This window comes from Tachypleus tridentatus, chromosome 12 (genome assembly GCF_004210375.1).
Source record: "Tachypleus tridentatus isolate NWPU-2018 chromosome 12, ASM421037v1, whole genome shotgun sequence".
NCBI lineage: Eukaryota > Metazoa > Arthropoda > Merostomata > Xiphosura > Limulidae > Tachypleus > Tachypleus tridentatus.
The window spans coordinates 134,769,541-134,793,389 of NC_134836.1; the positions used below are offsets into that span (position 1 = coordinate 134,769,541).

At 34.5% G+C, this 23,849-nt stretch overlaps 1 protein-coding gene across 9 annotated transcripts in view; it reads left to right on the forward strand.

Moving 5' to 3' along the window:
• Positions 1 to 23,849, forward strand: part of LOC143234762 (zinc finger protein 236-like) — a 64,687-nt gene that overhangs the window by 36,729 nt on the left and 4,109 nt on the right. For 6 of the 9 annotated variants that reach the window (XM_076472346.1, XM_076472345.1, XM_076472349.1 and 3 more), the window contains one exon: positions 308 to 1,581. In XM_076472346.1, the coding sequence (XP_076328461.1) occupies positions 308 to 1,581 (1,274 nt within the window). Of the gene's footprint in view, positions 1 to 307; positions 1,582 to 12,911; positions 12,970 to 23,849 lie in introns of all 9 variants that reach the window. The other 3 variants (XR_013018793.1, XR_013018792.1, XM_076472348.1) reach the window with 1 other exon arrangement.

The window sequence follows — 23,849 nt, forward strand, 5'->3', positions numbered from 1 at the left end:
ATTTTAGTATCAACATGCGATTTGGGTGTTGTGTGTTGTACTGAATGTATAAGGGTGTATTATTCTGGTGTATTATTTGGTGTTTTGTTGTTTAGAATATGTATGTTTAAATGTTCTGAACATTGGTATTAGTAATGTTATGTGTCTCACAATGTTCTGAAGTTTAGTTGAATAGTATCTGTAGTGTTATTTTAGATTTATGAACATTTTAGGAGAGTGAAAATCAAATGCTGGTGTTTATTTAGTACTTAATTGTGTGATATTTTTTAATATATTTAATTTTTTTTTCTTATTGTTTGATACATAGGAGCAAAGCCATTTCAGTGTCCCCACTGTGAGCTGCGTTTTCGAACCTCAGGACATAGGAAGAGCCACATTGCTAGTCACTTTAAAGTTCAAAACCACCGTAGACAGAAAACTGTTGAAACTGGAGATGATAGCGAGTTGTCTACATACCTGCTTTCCACCAATATACCAGAAAACAATCAACAAGATGAACATCCCCCAAACATAAGCCTGTCCACAGAAGACTTGGGGAACCTTGCTGTTGGAATGAATGCAGAGGTTGTTCAGGGGGTTGAGGGTATCGAGTTACAGCTAACCCCAAACATTTTAGGTCACCAAAGCATACATATCACTGGAATCGATCCATCTTTGCTGTCTCAGACTGTACAAATAGATGCTAGCCTTTTTCAGCAGCTGCAACAACAAGGTAATGTAAATATCGCCATCAGTCCACACTTACTAACTCAGTCACTTGGTGTTTCCGAATCAGCATCTGACACGACATTATTAACTGATCCCACTGCATCTGGAACTATCACGGTGAATCCTAATGTCATAATTCAACCTATGACGAGCTTTGTGTCTCAGGAACAGTGTCTAACAACAGACCAATGTAACACCTCTATGTCAGTTTCTAATAGTGGGGGCTTGACGAGAAATGACATATCTCTTGGAGCTTCATCCGTTGCTGAGAACAGTGGTAATGAAGATCAGGAAATTGGTGAGACTAGTGAGATCGATCTTGAGGAAGATGATGAAGAAATGTCTCGGACGGCTGTGTTGAACCTTGCTAATGAGGTAAATGTCACAGACAGTGGTGTTAATATAGGTGAATCATTAGTGAGCTTAAATGACAGTTCCACTCTCGTGGCTGGAGGTGTTCAACTTCTCAACATAAGTCCTACCGAAGATGACCCTGAGAGAACTCATGTGTGCCCTGAGTGTCATAAACCTTTTAAACGAGCTAGCCATCTTAAGGATCATAGACTGACTCATAATCCTCAAGCTAACAGAACTAGGGTCACTCCTCACCAGTGTGAGCAGTGTGAGAAGGCCTTTGCTAAGCCCAGTCAGCTACAACGCCACCAAAGGATTCATACAGGAGAAAGACCATTTGTGTGTGAAAAGTGCAAAAAAGCTTTTAACCAAAAGAATGCCCTGCATATACATATGATTAAACATACAGGGGAAAGGCCATTTAAGTGTCCTTTGTGTCCAATGGGATTCACTCAAAAGGGTAACCTCAAAGTTCATGTGAAACGTACACATGGTGACAGTCCAGAAAATTTCCAAACAGTAAGTTTAAATGCTCTGTAATATCAGAGATAATTTTTTCTTTCATCCTGATCACATATCATGAAATTAAGAATGCAGTTCATATTTCAGAATAATTTATCCATTGTAATTTTTCTTTTATTTATTTATTACTATTCAGGATTTAGAACTGTTATAATAATACGGTGTTTGGTTCCAGAATTCTTGTTGCTACCAATGATTTGAATGGATTATAGTGAAGAATACCTCGATTAATTCAATTATGTAGAAATGTTTTTCTATGGAGGATTGAGTGGCTTGTATTAAAACTAATTTTAATATATATAAATCAGCAAGTCGTGTAACAACCATAGTCACTATACAGTCGCACTTGAATAGTATGGTTGTTCTCATAGGTTTGACTAGATGATGTTAAATTCACAGATAACTTGAATAATTCATGCAGTGAGAACTGTATTATTTTTATAATAATATGATACTTATATCCAGAATCTTATTGTTGCATTATTAGACTACTGGTAATATGATATTCCAATACTGTACAATACAGTGAGAACTGTATTATTTTTATAATAATATGATACTTATATCCAGAATCTTATTGTTGGATTATTAGACTACTAGTAATATGATATTCCAATACTGTACAATATCTTCCTCCAAACAAAAGGCTTTTCTTGTTCAGTGTTGCCATGTATATGCAAATATTTTTTGCATACTGCAAGCCTTACACTCATACATGTACAAATGACCAGGTGTCAACCCTCCACCAATGGGAGTACCACACACCCTCCTGAAATGTGACTCCCTCTGATCAACTCTACTAAACTATTACTTCTTTTTAGGTTGTGGTGTATTCAAGACATCTTTTGAGTGTGCTTTATGACTGTATTATTTTTCACAGTTTCAGTGATAACTTACCTTCAGTCTTCTGTTTTATTTGAATAATTTTCCAATTTTTATCATTTTATGATGAGTATTCAAATTAATGTTACCACTTTGGAGATTATAGGAACTGCTATCATCATAATTACACAGGCTTCAGGTTGGGGAGAACTTAACTAAGAAATTTTCAGCTTCAGTTTGTCAGGAGATTGAACATTGTCTGAGTCAACCTCCTTCTCCTTATAATGCTTGACTTCCTGATGAACCTTCTTCTTCTGATTAGGATTTTGAAGGCCATTTTCCTTCTTCCAATCATGCAGTTCTTCCTGTGCCCCTCCTGCAGAATCTGTTAAGCCTAACTCAACCTTTTTAAGATATGACTTCTCAGGTTTGTTCAATTTTTTCAGTTTCTTTTAATCCTGTTCCTTCCTTTTTACACAACAGTCCTTTCTCCCAGTATATATTTTCCCTCCTTCTCCTGTTGTCAGGGTTCATTCTTAGCCTTTTGTTTTTTAGTTGTTAGCTGTTGCTTGCATGTCTCAATCTCTATGGCCCACAGATAAGTTTGTCTTGACATACCAACAAGCAGCTGTTGGGGAGATGACCCTGGTAATCCTGCTTATTCTTGGCCCAATTTTTCCACCTTCTTCTTATCCTTAATACTCTTCTATGGTACATATTTACCATGCACCTTTTTTTCTGAGGAACTCCACTGATCTCAGGGAATTTCCAGAGATGCTTTCTCCATATATACTTCCTTTTTGGCTTTACTCTTCACATGCGGTTTCTTTACTGTTGGTATCTTCTGGGGAAGGACACTGTTTTGTTCCATGTTTGTTACTATCCCCTTACCTTTGGGACTTTTCTCCAAACAGTCCAATATTGAAAATATTACAGGGGTCATGTGCAATTTATGAGGCAATGTTCGACTCTTTCATTTTTGGTTGCTCATTTGTTTCACCTCGACTCTTGTAATTCCCTGTTCCTGTTCTATATCCAATACTGTCCCATCCTTTACCTGTTCTTCCTATTAAGGGTTGCAAGGTCTGTCATGTTTATCATTGCAAGTCTTGTTGATGCAAGCAGTATTGATGAATATATACTGTAGGTTCTGCTCCAGTAGGGGCTTGTGTAACCAATTTTATTCCCCTCTGGAGGGAATTCTCTACTGATCATTGGGTTTTTCAGGTCTTGTCAGAAAGACCTGTTACCCAATTCCTTTCCCCATTCCTCTTGTCTCCTATTCCCATATGCTTTCCATTACCTTGGGATCCTCCCATAAGTCTACAGTTGTCAAAAGCAGTACAAGAGCTATTGATCCTGTCAACTGTCCTTCCCCAATCTTTAATACAAGGCTTTTTATGGTACCAAAGAACACCACGGACTAGTGTTCTCTGATCAATCTGTCATACCACAATCAGTTTCTGGTTCTTCCCTATTTTACAATGGAGATCTTTCTCTCCAGGATTGTGAATGACCAAAGTAGACATTTTGAATGATTATTTACACATTTCCTATTTCTCCTTGATGTAGTTGCTATCTGTAGGGTTGTGTACTAGTTTTGTGCCATGTCCTTCAAGCTTTGTGTGTCTTTTGTCAGGTTGCTAAAACCTTTCTCCAACTTACGCATGGTCAGGGTTTATGCTTACACAACTTCTTGAGTGACTGGCTTCTATTAGCCCATTCAGAAACGGAGTCTTCACATCACGCTCATCTCCTTCTGTTCAGAGCTGCTTAAGTGAGTTAGATTATCATGTTGGAGAAGTCTTTCCTATTTTCTACCCAATATTTTGTCCACTTGGGGGTCTCTTTTAACTCCCACATTAGTCAGGCCTAACTTTCTTCTTTGATAACATTAAATTACTTGATTAATTTATGCAGTAAGAACTGTTTTTTATAGTAATATTGTACTAATTAGTTTCCATTTGCTATTCTTCCTTTGGTTGTTGATATTAGAGAATTACTTGAATAAATGAAGTATTAAAATTGCTTCTCTTATTTAGTTGTATTGTTCTTGTTGTCAACCTTAGTTTTGTAGAAAAGTATTAGATTAAACTAATTCAAGCAGTGGGGCAGCCTTATGAAACTTAGTTTTGTAGAAAAGTATTAAACTAATTCAAGCAGTGGGGCAGCCTTATGAAACTTAGTTTTGTAGAAAAGTATTAAACTAATTCAAGCAGTGAAGCAGCTCTATGACACCTAGTTTTGAAGAAAAGTATTAGATTAAACTAATTCAAGCAGTAAGGCAGCCTTATGAAACTTAGTTTTGTAGAAAAGTATTATATTAAACTAATTCAAGCAGTGAGGCAGCCTTATGAAACTTAGTTTTGTAGAAAAGTATTAGATTAAACTAATTCAAGCAGTGAGGCAGCCTTATGAAACTTAGTTTTGTAGAAAAGTATTAAACTAATTCAAGCAGTGGGGCAGCCTTATGAAACTTAGTTTTGTAGAAAAGTATTAAACTAATTCAAGCAGTGAAGCAGCTCTATGACACCTAGTTTTGAAGAAAAGTATTAGATTAAACTAATTCAAGCAGTAAGGCAGCCTTATGAAACTTAGTTTTGTAGAAAAGTATTAAATTAAACTAATTCAAGCAGTGAGGCAGCCTTATGAAACTTAGTTTTGTAGAAAAGTATTAGATTAAACTAATTCAAGCAGTGAGGCAGCCTTATGAAACTTAGTTTTGTAGAAAAGTATTAGATTAAACTAATTCAAGCAGTGAGGCAGCCTTATGAAACTTAGTTTTGTAGAAAAGTATTAGATTAAACTAATTCAAGCAGTGAGGCAGTCTTATGAAACTTAGTTTTGTAGAAAAATATTAGATTAAACTAACTGAAGCAGTGAGGCAGCCTTATGATTAAACTAATTCAAGCAGTGAGGCAGCCTTATGATTAAACTAATTCAAGCAGTGAGGCAGCCTTGTGATTAAACTAATTCAAGCAGTGAGACAGTTTTGTGATTAAACTAATTGAAGCAGTGAGGCAGCCTTATGATTAAACTAATTCAAGCAGTGAGGCATCCTTATGATTAAATTAATTGAAGCAGTGAGGCAGTCTTATGATTAAACTAATTCAAGCAGTGAGTCAGCCTTATGATTAAACTAATTCAAGCAGTGAGGCAGCCTTATGATTAAACTAATTCAAGCAGTGAGGCAGCATTGTGATTAAACTAATTCAAGCAGTGAGGCAGTCTTATGATTAAACTAATTCAAGCAGTGAGGCAGCATTGTGATTAAACTAATTGAAGCAGTGAGGCAGCCTTGTGATTAAACTCATTCAAGCAGTGAGGCAGCCTTGTGATTAAACTAATTGAAGCAGTGAGGCAGCCTTATAATTAAACTAATTCAAGCAGTGAGGCATCCTTATGACTAAATTAATTCAAGCAGTGAGGCAGCCTTATGATTAAACTAATTCAAGCAGTGAGGCAGTCTTATGATTAAACTAATTCAAGCAGTGAGGCAGCATTGTGATTAAACTAATTCTAGCAGTGAGGCAGCATTGTGATTAAACTAATTCAAGCAGTGAGGCAGCCTTATGATTAAACTAATTCAAGCAGTGAGGCAGTCTTGTGATTAAACTAATTCAAGCAGTGAGACAGTTTTGTGATTAAACTAATTGAAGCAGTGAGGCAGCCTTATGATTAAACTAATTGAAGCAGTGAGGCATCCTTATGATTAAATTAATTGAAGCAGTGAGGCAGTCTTATGATTAAACTAATTCAAGCAGTGAGTCAGCCTTATGATTAAACTAATTCAAGCAGTGAGGCAGCCTTATGATTAAACTAATTCAAGCAGTGAGGCAGCATTGTGATTAAACTAATTGAAGCAGTGAGGCAGCCTTGTGATTAAACTAATTCAAGCAGTGAGGCATCCTTATGATTAAATTAATTCAAGCAGTGAGGCAGTCTTATGATTAAATTAATTCAAGCAGTGAGGCAGTCTTATGATTAAACTAATTCAAGCAGTGAGGCAGTCTTATGATTAAACTAATTCAAGCAGTGAGGCAGCCTTATGATTAAACTAATTCAAGCAGTGAGGCAGCCTTATGATTAAACTAATTCAAGCAGTGAGGCAGCCTTATGATTAAACTAATTCAAGCAGTGAGGCAGTCTTGTGATTAAACTAATTCAAGCAGTAAGGCAGCCTTATGATTAAACTCATTCAAGCAGTGAGGCAGCCTTGTGATTAAACTAATTCAAGCAGTGAGACAGTTTTGTGATTAAACTAATTGAAGCAGTGAGGCAGCCTTATGATTAAACTAATTTAAGCAGTGAGGTAGCCTTATGATTAAACTAATTCAAGCAGTGAGGCATCCTTATGATTAAACTAATTCAAGCAGTTTTATGTTTACTGATTTAGTTCCTTCTGTTTAAATTTGTGTGTGACATTGATAGTTTTTTATTTTCTGTACGTATTTAGAAAAATATTTTTTTTGGATTAGTGGCCACAACTATTAATATTGCTGTTACTTATTGCACTGTCATTTCTAGCTTGTAATCAGCAGTGACTGTGTATTTCTCACCAAACACTTTTAAGAAGAAATCCACTTCTAGTGTCAGCTTCTAATCAGTTGTGTATTTCTCACTTAACACCTTTTTTGTAGAAGAGATCCACTTCTAGTGTCAACTTCTAATCAGATATCAAGTGATTTCAACATGTGTTTCATATAAATCATCATACATCATTTCTCCACCAATAGGAGCACATAGTACACTCACATGATAGATGTTACTTCCTCTATCAAACTATTACTTCTGGTTTGGCAGTGCTTATATTTGGACTTTTTTTTCATTGTCATCCTTTACTGTTTCACGTTTGTATGGTATACTCGTGAAGTGTTTTCATTCATCATAACTTCCGGATTTACTAGAGTTTGAAATTTACCTTCATTTATCCCAGCTTATTCTGGTCAAATTACAAACTTGATATTACCACTTCGGGATCACAAGTTTGATTAGTGCCAACTCACAGATCAAAGGTGTGGGTGATCCACTGTAAGCTTTTATTGGTGTTTATCCTCTGAGAGATTGAATGTTGAAAAGGTTTGCCTCTTTTTCAGTGCTCACTCACAGTTCCTCCTGTAGATACTGATCTTGTTCAGGCAGATGCAATCTTGATATCCTTTTTATACCATATGATTTCAAGTGTTTGGTTATGTTTTCATTATGTGGTCTCTGTTCCTAATGTGGAAATTCTATGCTCATTTCATATATTTTACTGGCTTTCATTCATGTTCCTCCATGGATTCCATAACATGTGCTTATTTAGATTAGTTAATACTAAGATACATTACAAATCATAATTAATCTTCATTGTTCTTTGCCTATCCAAATCAGTTAGGCTTAACATGGTACATCCCTTATTAGTTTAACTGTGCTACTTCCTTACTTTTATATTATCATTTCTGTTTCATTTCATTAACAATCTTTTTATTCACTTGGTTTAGGTAAAACCCTTGAATCTGAGCCCACACAGACTTCTTCCAGTATTGTGCCTGTTTATTGTTTACTTTCATTTTTCTGATTGTTCATAGGTTATCTTTTGTTCTGTACTGTCTGATTAAGTGTAACTAGTTTTTGTTTTCACTGTTGTCCTAGTTTAGATTTCCTTATTATTTCTGTTCATTATCTTGTCTTATTTGGCTTCATTTCAATATTATTTACTAGTTTTATTGAACAGGTTAATTAAGTTGTGGGTTTTCTTCCCTACCACATCTAACAGTATTCATTCCCTACGTTATTTTCTTATTTTAATATACAAATTAATTAATTTTGGATTTCTTTATCCTTTTCTTTCATCTCTACTTTATAATTAATACCATTAATTTTATTTATTTTATAACTCTTACCCTTATTTAATTTATTGGTTTACCCATGGTTTTATGGTTACGTTCATGTCTACCATGGTTTCAGATTCTTCAACAAATGCATTCACTATACCATTTTCTTTCTGTTTTCCTTATAGTTCATAGTCTTTAGTTTGTTTTGTTTAATCTCTACTTTATACTCCTTACCATTAATTTTGTTTAGTTTATAACTCTTACCCTTATTTAATTTATTGGTTTACCCATGGTTTTATGGTTACGTTCATGTCTACCATGGTTTCAGATTCTTCAACAGATGCATTCACTATACCATTTTCTTTCTGTTTTCCTTATAGTTCATAGTCTTTAGTTTGTTTTGTTTAATCTCTACTTTATACTCCTTACCATTAATTTTGTTTAGTTTATAACTCTTACCCTTATTTAATTTATTGGTTTACCCATGGTTTTATGGATACGTTCATGTCTACCATGGTTTCAGATTCTTCAACAGATGCATTCACTATACCATTTTCTTTCTGTTTTCCTTATAGTTCATAGTCTTTAGTTTGTTTTGTTTAATCTCTACTTTATACTCCTTACCATTAATTTTGTTTCATTTCGTTTATAATTTATCTTTCATACCATTAAATTAAATCCATGTATTGGTCACTGGGATACTATCTGCATATCTGCTTCCATTATTGCTTACCTTCATCATCTAACAACTAAACCTGTTTTTTCAATGTCCTAAACTTGTCAGATATCCCTTACTTTATCATGGAATGTTTTCTATACTTCTATATACTACATCTCCTTTCTATGTTGTCTATTTTGTGTTTGAACACTTACAAGCCAATTTTATCTTAGTTTAACATCAGGCACGTTTTCTTCCACATTTGTTATTCTTCTTTCCCCTATCATCATTCATCCCTTTCTTTGGTGTTATGTTTACATTTTGAGTTTGACACCTCCTCTGTTTATTTTCCTTTCATTATTAATACGTTTTTACAGTTTGTTCTCTTATCCCTTTTTTTGGGGCATTGCTTTTGTGAGTGGCACTTGTTTGCTTTTCCTCTCTGAGTTATGCACCCCATTTAACAATATTCATATCCTTGCATGTCATGTTCCAGTGCTCTCACCCAAATCCCAGTTTGTTTTTCTCATCAACACATTCTATCCATTGGAGTTATTTTCTCTATTTGGTACCTGCTACCTCCTTCTCTAGCTTGTGATGCCTTCAGCCAGGATTGGTTCCACAGATTCTCGTATGTTCTTCCCTCATCCTCTTACTTCCATGGGTAATTTTCCCTCTTCTCTACCATTCATTGTTAGGTTCTTCTGATTGTTCCTTAATGGCAAGCTCAATCATGGTTTCCATAACTTCTCCAATTCCAACTTTTACCATCTTTTCCTTTGTCTCCTGCTTGCCTTCTTTATTCACCACTACTCCATCTGGACATTCAAATCATTTGTCTTCACACTTGGTTCATATTCAGTCCTTGTGGGGAGATTTGGTTTATACCTACAGATAGCTTTCTTTTAGTTTATTCCATTCATTCTTCTTCAGTGGGTGTTTATTGGCATAAATGGAATGCATTCTGCAGTTAATCTATGAGTCAGGAATTTCCTGCACATTAAACCCCTGTATCCCAGGTGGCATAATTTTAACCTTGTTTTTTTATTTTATTTTGGGACACTGAACAGTCTTGTCCCATACCTTTTTTTCCGGAACCAAAGAGTTTTTACTGCACCAAACCTTACTGTGTTCATATGTTCCTTATGGATTAGTCATCCTCCATAACTGCCTACCATTATAAAATGGGATATTCATGTGATTTTTTATATATATATATATATTATTCCCTCGCTTTAACTCTCTTTGTATCACTTTTCTCTCGTTCCATATTTCATCTTCCCTTCAAGTATAATTCCTTCTCCTCTCTGCAGGTGTACGTTGGAGGTTGGATTTGTTTCTGATGATGTTTCTCTTACATTTTTCACACCCCTTATCTTCTCCTTTATCTGAATACTTTTTTCATACTCGAGACATAGCCAGCTAAGGTAGGTAGCCTCTCCTTTTGCCTGATTCCCTTCCTTTCATTTCTCATCTCTTTCCTTGTTCTGATGCTGACTGTCTCATATGTATGGTCTGTGCTCATTGTTCTTCTACTGTTTATATAATTTCTTTCACACCAACTTGTATATTTCTAGTCAGTCTTTCTTGAGTGGAAGTCTTTCTCCCCCTACCCTCACCAGTTGTGTTTGGCTTTTGATAGCATTGGCTCACTTCCTTTTATCATCTTTATGGATTTTGTGTTCCTGGTGTCTTTCCATCAGATTCAACATCCTTACCTGGCATTTAGTCCTTGTCAGCCACTGGGGGAACTCCTACATTCAGGCACAAGGACTATACCTAATATTGCTGTCTCCCTTTATCGACACCATGTCACAGTTTCTTCCTTGTTAGGTTTGTATGTACCATGTGTGACCATTTTCCATAATTTGATGTGACTTTGACTAGGTATTTTTTATTCATTGTTTATTTCCTTTCAGTAGCCCTTGGTTCATTATTAACTATTTTAACCCAACTTCACAGTGGGTGGGTGCCTGACCAAATATTCTTTATTTGAAATCCACACTGTACAGCCATATTGAATTGCATTCTTTTCCATGGCATCACAATGCTTACCAGTTAGAGGTGTTGTTCCACAAGTATGCTGAAGGTGAATAGCCTTTGATATGTTTCTTCATAAACATGTCTATTCCAAATTGTACCACCCATGGAATGCATGGGTAAAGCAAAAGAGGATAGCTGCCCACCCCTGCCATATCTTCATTGAATAAATTAGTATGGTTTGCTTTTCAGAACAGCATGGTCACCCATTGCACTATCTCTGGTGATGATATTTCTTTGGACTCTCTGCCTTATGTTAACCCTTCTTTCTTCAAGTAGAGTATAGGCAAGAGAGTGCCTTCATGCATAGGTTACACACGAAGATGGCTATAACCATTCAATCTGGAGTAAGGCAGTGGTGATGTATATGAGATATGGTGTCAAGAAGATGGCTATAACCAAGCAGTTAAGAGTAAGTCAGTGTTGATGTATATGATATATGGTGTTAAGAAGATGGCTATAACCAAGCAGTTAAGAGTAAGTCAGTGTTGATGTATATGATATATGGCCTCAAGAGGAGATGAGTCGTCACCTTTCTGGATGATGTGGCCTCATGATGCCATTTCCACAAACACTGGAGTTGAGCCCAAAAATGTATTCATCCCTTCTGTTCGGAATTCTCATCCTAATGCTTCATTGATGTTGGTACCTCGCAGCCTGGTATTGGGTTTAGAGTGAACCAATCAACTTAAGTCCTCACATAGGTTTTAAGTTGTCTGTTTCCTTCAATTTCCTCCATATGTGTTATGGATCACAGTGGTGGTACATGGGATTGTTCCAGTTTTATCATTGGCTATCCCATGTTCCACTACTCACAGGGATTTTATGGTAATTTGGAATGTCCTTGTCTGTTTCACAGTTGGAGGAGTTAATTGCATACGACAGACATCGTTTTGACACCAAGCTCCCAGATTGATAGCTCTGAACTAATTCTTGTGTTATACTCTAGAATTGGAGTAGTTCTTAATTTCCCTGTTGTTAGGTTTGAGGTGAAGACAGTATGATCTTCATCCTCCCTCACACTAAAGAAGTTTTTGATGTAGTTGACTTACTGAGTACTGTACACCACATCTTTGGCACCATACATTGAGGATGCGTACTTGTTTACCTGATTTTCTTATTGTGGGATTAAGTTACTATATTTATCTCTGGTTAGGATCACTTTCCTACAAAATTCCTTCCCACTTAAATATCCTCCTTTCATTTTGTACTCTAATATCTTACACATTCTACACAAGAGCAAAGAGTATACATGGCTCAGATGTGGTGTGGTTCCCCCTTTCAGATATGAGTAGGTAATATGTGGGGATATCCTTTGGGTGTTTTTGTGAGTAAGTCTGTTCTTTGCTCACACCAGTTCCTCCTTGTAATCAGTGTGAGATTCTAGCTAATCTTGTGAGAGGAGAGAAGTACCAATTGGAAATACATTTTCATTATATGAAAATTATAACTTTCTCACTAAAAAGTTTTAAGAATAAGTCCACCTCCAGTGTCAGCTTATGATCAGTTGTTACTAGTACTTGAAGTGGAAAGTCAGAAGTGAAGAGATTTATGTGCATAAAATGGTGATAGCATTTTTCATTCTCTAACTGCACATTGTGGTGTGATGAGCATGTGCATCCCCACATTTCTTACTGCTTCAAGCACTGGTTGTAACTGTGTATTTCTCACTAAACTCTTTTAAGAATAGATCTACCACCAGTGTCAACTTATGATCAACTATGACTGTGTATTTCTCACCTTATTAAACTTATCTCATTAGTAATGACTGCTAGTTTAAACACAGAATATTAAGGAATAAAATTTTATCCAATAAAACTTTAGATGACCCCTTGTGCTAAGTGTAACTGTTTCAACATAAGGAAAGTACTATAATTTACATGTGATGGATACTCATGTTTGTAAAGTAGAATGTAAGAAGTATTTTATTTAAATTTTTTCGAAGTTTCCCTGACAAATATCTATTCTTACTCATATTTCTTCTCCACAAGCTGCACAAACTTTAACCTTGTGCTTGAGGACCATTTCTACATCTACAGTTCTTCATGGGTAAGCTTAAATCTCCAGAATGTCATTTGAATTTATTAGAGTATCACCGAGTATCCATGTTTTACCACAGAATCAAGTATCTTATTGATCCAGTATAAATTAAAGTTGATTTTCTTAAACACATAAAAAGAAGTTTTGGTTCTTAAAATGAAAGAAAGTTGAACTTGTTTTAGACCAATCATTTAGTAAAGTTTATTATAAAAGTAACGTAAGATAAAGTTGTATACAAACGGTTGAGTGGATTACATTAAAATGATTTGCGAACCTCAAAATTTCAAAGTCTGTCTTACTACATCTGGTTCATGCTTCATCTAACAACTGTGCATCTTTGCAACAGCCTTATGGTGAAGTTTCCATTGAAAAAAGACTCTTGTAAGGCTATCATATTTAAATAACATTATTCCTCTCTACAGCCTTTTTATAAGCCATTAGGCTTACTAGCACTTACCTCAATATTTTGATTACATAGTAATGTATAAGTGCTGCTTCTAGCACTAACCAATATATCATCATGTAGAATAGTATCAATACATGTTCAATTTTTCAGTTGCTTGAAGTATGTAATGGTTGAACAAATATTTCATGGAAGCAACTTGTAAACATGTAACTTTATCACTTCTACAGATGGATATCCTTTTGGATTATGTGTTTAATCTTGCCTGGGTTTATGAATGGCTGTTGCTACTGGCCTTCATGTTGATAGAGTTTCTACTTTTACAAAATGCTTTACTCTGCTTGTTATGGCAAGAATATTAGTTTTTCATACATATTTCAGTACATTAATTAGTACAAGGAATATTACCATGTAGGATATTTTTAAATTCCAATAATGAACAGATGTTTATGACAATTTTTGGTTTCATCATAAAACATTATGTTGAAAATATAGTTATAATTTGTGTTGTGACTTTATATTAACTGTGGTTTTCATAAGACTTGCTGATTTGCACATTAAAAATCATTTTTGATTTTAATGTAGTGTACTCAAACCTCTATATTCCAGACAGTGACTTTTTTATGTAATTAAGAAAGAGAAAGTTGAATTTGTTAGGCCTAATGTAAGGTAAAGGTCAGTGTTTTTTTGTGTATTAAACATAATATAAATCCAGTACTAAAATATGTTGTTAGACAGTATATCACTAACAGAACTAAGTTAATTTTGGGCCTCACCGTACATATAAACAAACTTTTCTTCATTCAGAAGCTCTGCTTATCATTGGACTTAAATAAATTACAATGGACAGGAATATCACATTTACCTATGGCAAGTATAATTATACTGAACTTAAATGGTGATCTCAGTTGAGGATTTTCACATGTTCACAATTTTCTTTTTACAAAACCTCATTATATAACTGATACACTATTAGAAGGGAATGAATGCTGATCTGATTCCAGTAATAATTCCAACAAAGTAAACATTCTAAATTTTGTTTTACTTAATCAAATTTCCATTAAGTCTCATTTCATTTTGAATGGTAAGTTGTGGGATCAGATTGATGGCATCACCCTGTGTTCAAGAGTAATTTCGCCTCTTGCTAACTTGTTTTGATGATAGGAAATCTGTCCTTAAAAACTTAAACTACTTCACTATCACAAATAGTAGGATGACAACTTTACCATTTTTATAAATTCTGTTCAGGTCTGTTTGTTTTTACAATACTCAAACAGTAGATACAACAATATGAAGTTTAGTGGACATTCTAAATGTCAAGTGTACTCTAAAACACTTTTAAAGGATTATATTTTTTAATTTTGTGAGCTTTACTCTGACCATCTTTAAAGAAAATTTAAATAAAATGCTTTTTTCACCATGTTTATGACATATCTAGCACAGATGATGATTTACATAAATAACTTATAAACATCAAAGAATTCTTGCGTAACAATAATGTGCAAAGTTATTTCATTGAGTGAGTACTTTGTTACTATTTACATAAGGGAAGTGTGGTTACATCCTGTATTCCTGATAAACCTTTGGGTCTGTTCTTGGATAACATTGCTGTATCCACTGGTCAGCCCATCCCGCCATGGCTGCTTACGGTCCGCAAGTGTGACCTATCTTTAAGTCATCTGAGAAACGCAGACACTCCTGATTGAAAATACTGTCTGTTATTTGCTGAACATCTTTCAAATCATCTTTCCACTCCTATTTATACAGGTGGTTCAAAATCAGGTGGCTGTGTGGGCTCTACCATGGTTTGTTGTGGTTCAGTGGTTGTGTGCAGAATCCCCTCTACAGCTTCTGTGTTCACTGCTGAACTGTATACCATTTCTCTTGCCCTGGATCACATAAAAGCTAAGCAGTATTCAAACTGCACTATTTATACCGACTCGCTTAGTTCTCTACTGGTCCTGGAATCATTTCACATTAGTTCACACCCTGTTCTTACCGATATTCAAAACTGACTGGCCCAATTATCTTTAACATCTACTTCTATCCAGTTTTTCTGGATACCAGACCATGTTGGTACATGTGGGAATGAGCTCGCTGATGCTGCAGCAAAATCTATCTGCTCTGGTACTATCACCACTGTGCCTGTTCCATACATGACTATGGTCCTGTACTCAAGACTTGGCTTTGTGCCAGCTGGCAGTCAACTTGGAGTGAGCAACATGACAACAAACATTTCCAAATATAACCCTATATCAGACTTTGGCTGTCTTACTTTTGTAAGGATTGGAAAGAGGAAGTTGTTCTAACTAGACTACGCATTGGTCACAGTTTTATAACTCATTGTTTTCTTTTATCTGGAACTGATGCATCAATGTGTTCTGTGTAGCACTCAGGTCACAATAATTAACATTTTACTGTCTTGCTGTTTTCATGACTCTCAACGACAGCACCATTTTAAACATGTTTTGTCCCAAGGTTTGTCCATAATGTTAGACAGTGTCATTGGTGGTGGGGACACTGTCCACCTTGGAATGTTTTTAGTTTTTAAAGGCCATTAATCTTTTTAATACCATTTAAGTTTTTTAATTTATACATTAGACCTTTTGTAATGTGATTCCCTTTTAAAAAGTACAGTCCATCTAGATATTAGAAAATGGCTGTAAAGTCAAATAACTCAAAACCAGGACTTGAAATACCAACTTCAGGTGACTGATGGTGGTTTTTGTACTTACCTGTTAGTCTTACTGGTGAGTTATAATAATTACAGTCATGCTACAGAAAGTCCTCTACAATTTGTATTACTGTAGTTTTTCTCTTAATGCTGTAGACTAGATGTAAACATTGGTTTTATGTTTTTTTTAACTTTGTTTTATTTTACCTTAATTTTCTTTTATAAATTTCCTAATTTTACTTTAATTTTAACTATTTACTGGATGTTTGGCACAGATAGCCTAACTGTTTTGTGTCATAAAACACCAAATCAACCAACCAACTAACCTGATAAACCTAAAAATTATTTGGTTATGAAAAAATCTTATCCATATGGTTTATGCAGGTACTACTGAAATATATTATTCAAATTAATTGTCACCTTAGTTCTTTTTGTTTATAAATTCACTTGTCCCAGCTGTCAGTATGGTTGCATTGGTTTTATTAAAAGACAGTTATTGACATGTGAAAAAAAAAAGTTTACCAAAAGTCTTTAGTTAATTCCAATAGGTAAATGTGATATTCCTGCCTATTCTAACTAGTTTATGTTCTGGATCACTGATGAACAAAGGTAGATTTTTAGATACAAAATTCGAAACCATCATTCACAGTTTTGTTACATGGTAGCATTAAGATAAAACTGACTGTTTTAAACCCAGTAAGAAGATAAAGTTGACTTTTTATAACCAAATATTGAAGATAGTGATTTTTTTATGTGCTAATAAAGAGAAAGTTCAATGGATGCAGACTGCAGGTAAGATTGATTCAGTTTGCTTGATCCAACATTATATAAAGTTCAGTTTAAATTGAATATGCTGATCAGCTGTACAGTTTCTTATATTTTTAAAGCAATTAAACCTGTGATGTATCAACCAACAGAAGTGGGCCATTGTTTTTAATTTGTACACTCCATAAGCTGTACCATCAAGTTTTAATTGTTTGGAAAACTTCCTCTGCACTCTGCAACAGACATCAGGATAATATAAGTAGTTATTTAAGGGGGATCCTTGTGTTTCAATATCTTATTATACTTATCTTTATATTCTTGTGTCTTAATGCTAAAGTTGAGTTTGTTGTACATCCAACATTGATAAAGTTCAAAAGTTCAGCCTGTTATAAACATCCAACATTGGTAAAGTTGAGTTTTATATATCCAGTATTGGTAAATTTGAATATGTTGTATATCCAACATTGGTAAAGATAAGTTTGGTATACATCCAACATTGGTAAAGATAAGTTTGGTATACATCCAACATTGGTAAAGATAAGTTTGGTATACATCCAACATTGGTAACATTGAGTTTGGTATACATCCAACATTGGTAACATTGAGTTTATTATAGATCCAACATTGGTAAATTTGAGTTTGGTATACATCCAATATTGGTGAAGTTGAGTTTGGTATACATTCAACATTGATAATGTTCATTATGTTATATATTCAACATTGGTAATGTTTAGTTTGTTGTACGTCCAATATTGGTAAATTTGATAATGTTATAATTCAACACTGGTAAAGTTTAGTTGGTTGTACATCCAACATTGGTAAAGATAAGTTTGGTATACATTGAACATTGGTAAAGTTCAGTCTATTATACATCCAACATAAGTAAAATTGAATCTGTTGTACTCCCAACATTGGCAAAAGTAAGTTTCCGTGATGATGAGAAAACCCACTTGTAAAGAAAATTATATATTTAAAAACAGCTGGTATGGGTAGAGAAAGCTCTAGTAGAGGAGTGAACAGTGATGACTGAAGAAGGTCAAAATGTTGTTTGCTCCTCTACTAGTGCTTTGTCTATCCATACCAGCCATTTTTAAATATTCAAAAATAAGTTTGTTTATCCAGAGTAAGGTAAAGTTGAGTCTGTTAAAACATGGTAGACTTCTGTTAGACCATCCTACTTCTGGTTACATAGTTCAGTACTGTCCTCTTAATACACATTTTTTTGTTTGCCTCACTAGTTTTGAAACTCCCACATTCAGTGTAATTCTACTGCATCTTTGTATTCAACTAAGAATGTGGCAACACTCCTCCAATAGAGGCATGTTATACTTTCCTGACACAGTTTATTACTCCATCTATATTATTCATTTCTAACTTTAATTTCTTGTTGATGCACTGTTACATTCAAACTTTCTTGAATGTGTTTGTTTCTTCAATTCTTACACTTGTTTAACGTTTTTTGATTGGTTCTTTAATTTCATTTGGAACTTTATTTGGAGTAAATTTTATTGTTTCTTCACTATTTAATTTAGTGAAATGATCACTACTATTACTTAAATATCATTTCTCATGCTTCAGGTTCTACATTTTGGACATGATTTCACAGATATAAATGTCTGTGTCACTTGCTGTGTATGACCCATCATTCTCCCTTTTACACATAGCTTCTTTGTCAAAATATTGTTCCTCCCTCTCTGAATATCAGGGTCCATGCCAACCAGTTACATGCACATTTATATGCATAATCCAGCATGCCTCATTCTGCTAGATCTTTGGATCTTTTGCTTTGGCCTATCACTATGCAGACCTTTCTTTTCTAGATTGGATTTTTTGAGGCAAGTTTGGGGAAACCAACCTTGATTTTCTGGTTATGTTCTTCAAGACCCAATTTCCTAGACTCCAGCTGATCCTAACTGCTATCCTTTGGCACCTGTTTACCATGCATCATCTAGCTGAGGCTATCCACTGATCTCCGATGGGAATTTTCCATAATGGTTAGTCATTTGGAGTTTGACTGTAAATCCAGGTATACAGTCACAAGTGGAGCACACAAGTCACTAACATGAGGAAATTTACAGTTAGAATAAAGAATTGACTAAGAAACTGAGATTCAAAATATAACAGCACTTTAATACAATATATTAAGATACTCAACTGAAGGTATCTTAAAACATACTGCTATCAAAACTATTACGTTTTTCAGTTAAACTTCCTATAACATCTATTAAATTACTTTACACAAGTAGTAAATTATCTATTGATATGTTAAATGAAATTTGTTCAGACATAACTTTATTCATTTATCATACTTTAAAGTTCTAACTACACTATTCAATTGTATGAGAGAGAGAGAAATAGGAACTTATCCGTGATGACGAGAAAACCCACTTGTAGAGAAAAATATATATGTAAAAACAGCTGGTATGGGTAGAGAAAGCATTATGTTGAGGATCAAACAACGTTTCAACCTTCTTCAGTCATAATCAGGTTCACAAAGAAAGAAAGAGGTAACTGACTGGAAGCTGACCACATGTTTGAAAGGGGTTGTGTAACTGAATGTTGGAATAAAGAGGGCAGTGTTAGATGTTTGAATATATAATTTTATATTTTTTAATATAGGTATAAAGATGTTCCTTTGTATTGGTTTATTTTGGGTTTAAGTTATTGTATAAGTAAGGCTTCTTTAATTTTGCGTTTGTTTATGTTTGTTTCTTTATTTAGTATTTGAGTGTTTTCTATGGTTATGTTGTGTTTATTTGACTTGCAGTGTTCAAAAAATGTGTGGTGACTTTTTTTGTTCTTTGAATCTGGTTTCCATTTTTCTACTTGTTTCTCCAATATAGAAGTTGTGGCAGTTATCACATTGTATTTTATAAATAATGTTGGTGTGGTGTTTGTCAGTGTAGTTTTTACATAGTATAGACCTCAGTTTTGTACCTGGTTTTACAATAAATTTGGTATTAACTGGAATGTCATATTTTATTACTAGTTTTTTCCAATTGTTGGTTATTTACTCAATCCAAACAAGCCATTTTTCCATATATATTTCTCTACAAGTGGGTTTTCTCGACATTACTGATTATTATTTCATCACGGCGATTGTACGAGAAGTGTAAGTCCTTGTGTTTTCTTAGTGTATTTGAACTTATCTGTTACCGTTATGTCTGAACTAGCATACCTTACACCACTATTAACAGTACATGCTCATACAATCATTAAGAAATTTAAATCAAAGAATTATCAATAGAAGAAATGACATCTATTTCATTAAACAATGTAGAAAGGAACAACTAACCCCTAATTTTGTAAAGGTAAAATTATCAAAAAATTTTAATAAATACACAAACATTATCAAAAATTTACAGAAAACTACTTAAAGCCATGTTGAACACAAAATACAAAAAACTACATAACTTACAAAAGCAAAAAATGAACCTAGACCATCAACTTGCATGCTGCATTAAACCAGAGATTTACGGACTTATACAACGAAACATAAACCAAATCAATACTAAGAATGACAGAGACAAAACGATCTGCCACAACAAAAAACTAGAAAAACTAAGATGCAAACAACAGAAAAGACATCACGACAAACTGTTGACTAACCTCATAATTAACAGATCCGACCGGCAATTAAACACAGACAAGACACATCTACTTAACAAAGGACTCAACTTAGAAGATCTAACCAGGAGACTTGTGATACTTTCTACAGAAAACAACCAAAAACAACCAATAGAAAGAAGACAAGTTAGACAATTTTATTGACATCCAACAGCCAAACTTCCCAGGAAAAATTAAAAATTTATATTTTCCAGAAACGCCTAAAAACAACATCTTAAACGATTTTTTCAAAGAATTTTCTCACAAAACCATCAACATAATTTCACAAAACAGAAAGCTAAAAAACAATCATAAAGAGAGACATTAATTCAATTAAAAACCTAAAACAAAACAAAAACATAAAAATTCTAAAATCAGATAAAGGTAATGCTTTAGTCATAATGAACACGAATGAATACATCCAAAAAATGAAGAACATCCTATCAGACACTAACAATTTTAAACCAATACACACAAATCTAACAAAGACACATGAAATGCAACTAAACAAAATACTACTAAAAAATGAAAAAAGCCAACGCAATTTCACAAACACTTTATTCCTACCTATGTAAAACCGACTCACGCACACCACAAATATACGGCATCCCCAAACTTCATAAACCAGATTGTCCATTACGACCAATAATATCCACATATGAATCATTTAATTACAATCTTGGTAAATACATAGCATGGGCATTCTCCAAATATGTAACATTAGCCAGCTCATTCATCAAAGACTTTTAATTTCAAGTCTAATCTAAATCAACTTAATCATAAAGCCTTAATGGCCAGTTTCGATGTTATATCCCTCTTTACAGAAGTTCCAACCACTGAAGCCTGCAAGATAGCCTTAGAACTCTATATCCGAGACCCAACTCATCTATAGACATTCCCCGCAACCAATTAGCAACCCTCACAGAATTCACCACAATGAAGACAAACTTCATGTTCAACAACCACAACTGTATACAAACAAATGGCCTAAGCATGGGCAACCCAATATCACCAGTTCTAGCCAATATTTGTATGACACAAATTGAAACACAAGCAATTAACACAGCATTACATCCACCACTATACTGCTACAGATATGTAGATGACACGGTTGCGGGATTCAAATCTACAGAACACACACTTAATTTTTTCAATCACATTAACTCTATACATCCCAACATTAACTTCACATGTGAACGGGAAGAAAGCAATCAAATATCATTTCTTAACCTCAAAGTTACAAGAACCGACACACAATTTAAAACAGAAATCCACCAAAAAATCACCCATACTGGACTATACATTCCTTGAGACTCAGCACATAAAACAAAACAAAAAACTCAACATACTAAGAAACCAAATAAACACAGCCATAAAAATATGCTCACCAGATAAAATTAACAATGAATTAGACAAAATAAAACAATACTTCATCAACATCAATAAGTTTCCTCCACAAACCGTAGAAAACATTATACACACACACCTAGACAGAAAGTAAAATCAACCAACAAAAGCAAATATATCTCACGAATAAAAAAACCACAAAACCATATACTGCAGCATACCATATATTCCCGACATCAGCAGAAAAATAACCAACATTTGGCAAAAACTAGTTACAAAATACGACATTCCAGTTAATACCAAATTTATTCAAAAACCAGGCACAAAACTGAGGTATATATTATGCAAAAACTACACTGACAAACACCACACCAACATTATTTATAAAATACAATGTGATAACTACCACAACTTCTATATTGGAGAAACAATTAGAAAAATGGAAACCAGAGTCAAAGAACATGAAAAGTCACCTTCAAACGTTTTCGAACACTGCAAGTCAAATAAACACAACATAACCATAGAAAACACTCAAATACTAAATGAAGAAACAAGCATAAACAAATGCAAAATTAAAGAAGCCTTACTTATACAACAACTTAAACCTAAAATAAACCAATACAAAGGAACATCTTTATACCTATATTAAAAAATATAAAATAAATAATATAAAATTATATATTCAAACATCTAACACTGCCCTCTTTATTCCAACATTCAGTTACACAACCCCTTTCAAACATGTGGTCAGCTTCCAGTCAGTTACCTCTTTCTTTCTTTGTGAACCTGATTATGACTGAAGAAGGTTGAAACGTTGTTTGCTCCTCAACATAATGCTTTCTCTACCCATACCAGCTGTTTATACATATATATGTTGTGTTTATTTGATTTGCAGTGCTCAAAAACATGTGAAGGTGACTTTTTACATTCTTTGAATATAGTTTCCATTTTTCTATATTGGAGAAACAAGTATAATCATCAGAGTAAATATATGTATCATCTGCTATATTACCTCCAGTGGGTTGAGACTTGGAGGCTGGTGTAATAATGAGCTGAACCAGGCAAGCAGTTGGCTAGGATACTCAACTATAACATTTTCAGACGCTGGACCCCTTAATCAACCCGTCTATATATATTTATCTTTCTCCAGGCATGTAAAGTATACTGTTGAAATGGGGTGTTCCACAAGACTGCTAGTAGATTTTCCTTGCAGCTTATTCCTTTGTAATTAATATCCATACCAGGCCATACAAACTCATCGAGCAAAGTAGGAGGAGATAGCTTCCCATCCTTGCTGTTCTTTTGATTTAATAAATCATTGCCATTCTTCTTTGTAAAAAAGGATTTTTGTGGTTTACTCATTGCACAGTCTTTGCTATCAGATTTTTCCAGATTCTCCAGTGGAGAGTGGGAGTCCTTACCACTTAACAGTTTTTAACAACTGGCATGGTGGACCAAGGAAGCATCTTCCTTAATGTGTTCAGTTACATTCAATAGAGAGTAGGATAGTTGTGTAGATCCTCCAACAGATTCAGAAACTAGGGTAGATCTGCCATAATGCAAGTTTACCTCTCCAGTTAAGAACTTTCATTCTGTCATTGTCTGGATATCTGTTCCTGGATAATAGATTTTGGATAACAGCTGGACCAGCTAACATAAATCCACATACATGTGTTGGTTGGGTATCCCCAGTGGTCTGGCTTCATCAATCTGAAGTTTGGGAGTTTGGTATTGCAAGGAACTGAACTGGCTGATGGGTATTTTGATTAACTGGGGTACCCTTTGTGTATCACTTGTGCATTGCAGCTCATATATTCTGCTAACACGTGGAGCCCGGATCAGGAACCAGAAGTCTGGTTGGTTGTGGATTTGAGTGAACTACCACATGGGCATTTCCCTTCCTGTTGTTCAGATATCAAGTTCACAAGTGACTGTTGTTGGGTGAGGACTTGCACACATGGGCTCTGTCTAATGGATCAAATGGAACATTATCCCTTCTGTCTCATAGTTTTGAGGAGAAGATGGTAGAAATCCTCCTCCTACTGCAAAACAGATGATAAATTCCTGATGCAGCCAGGTTTTGGACTGGAATTT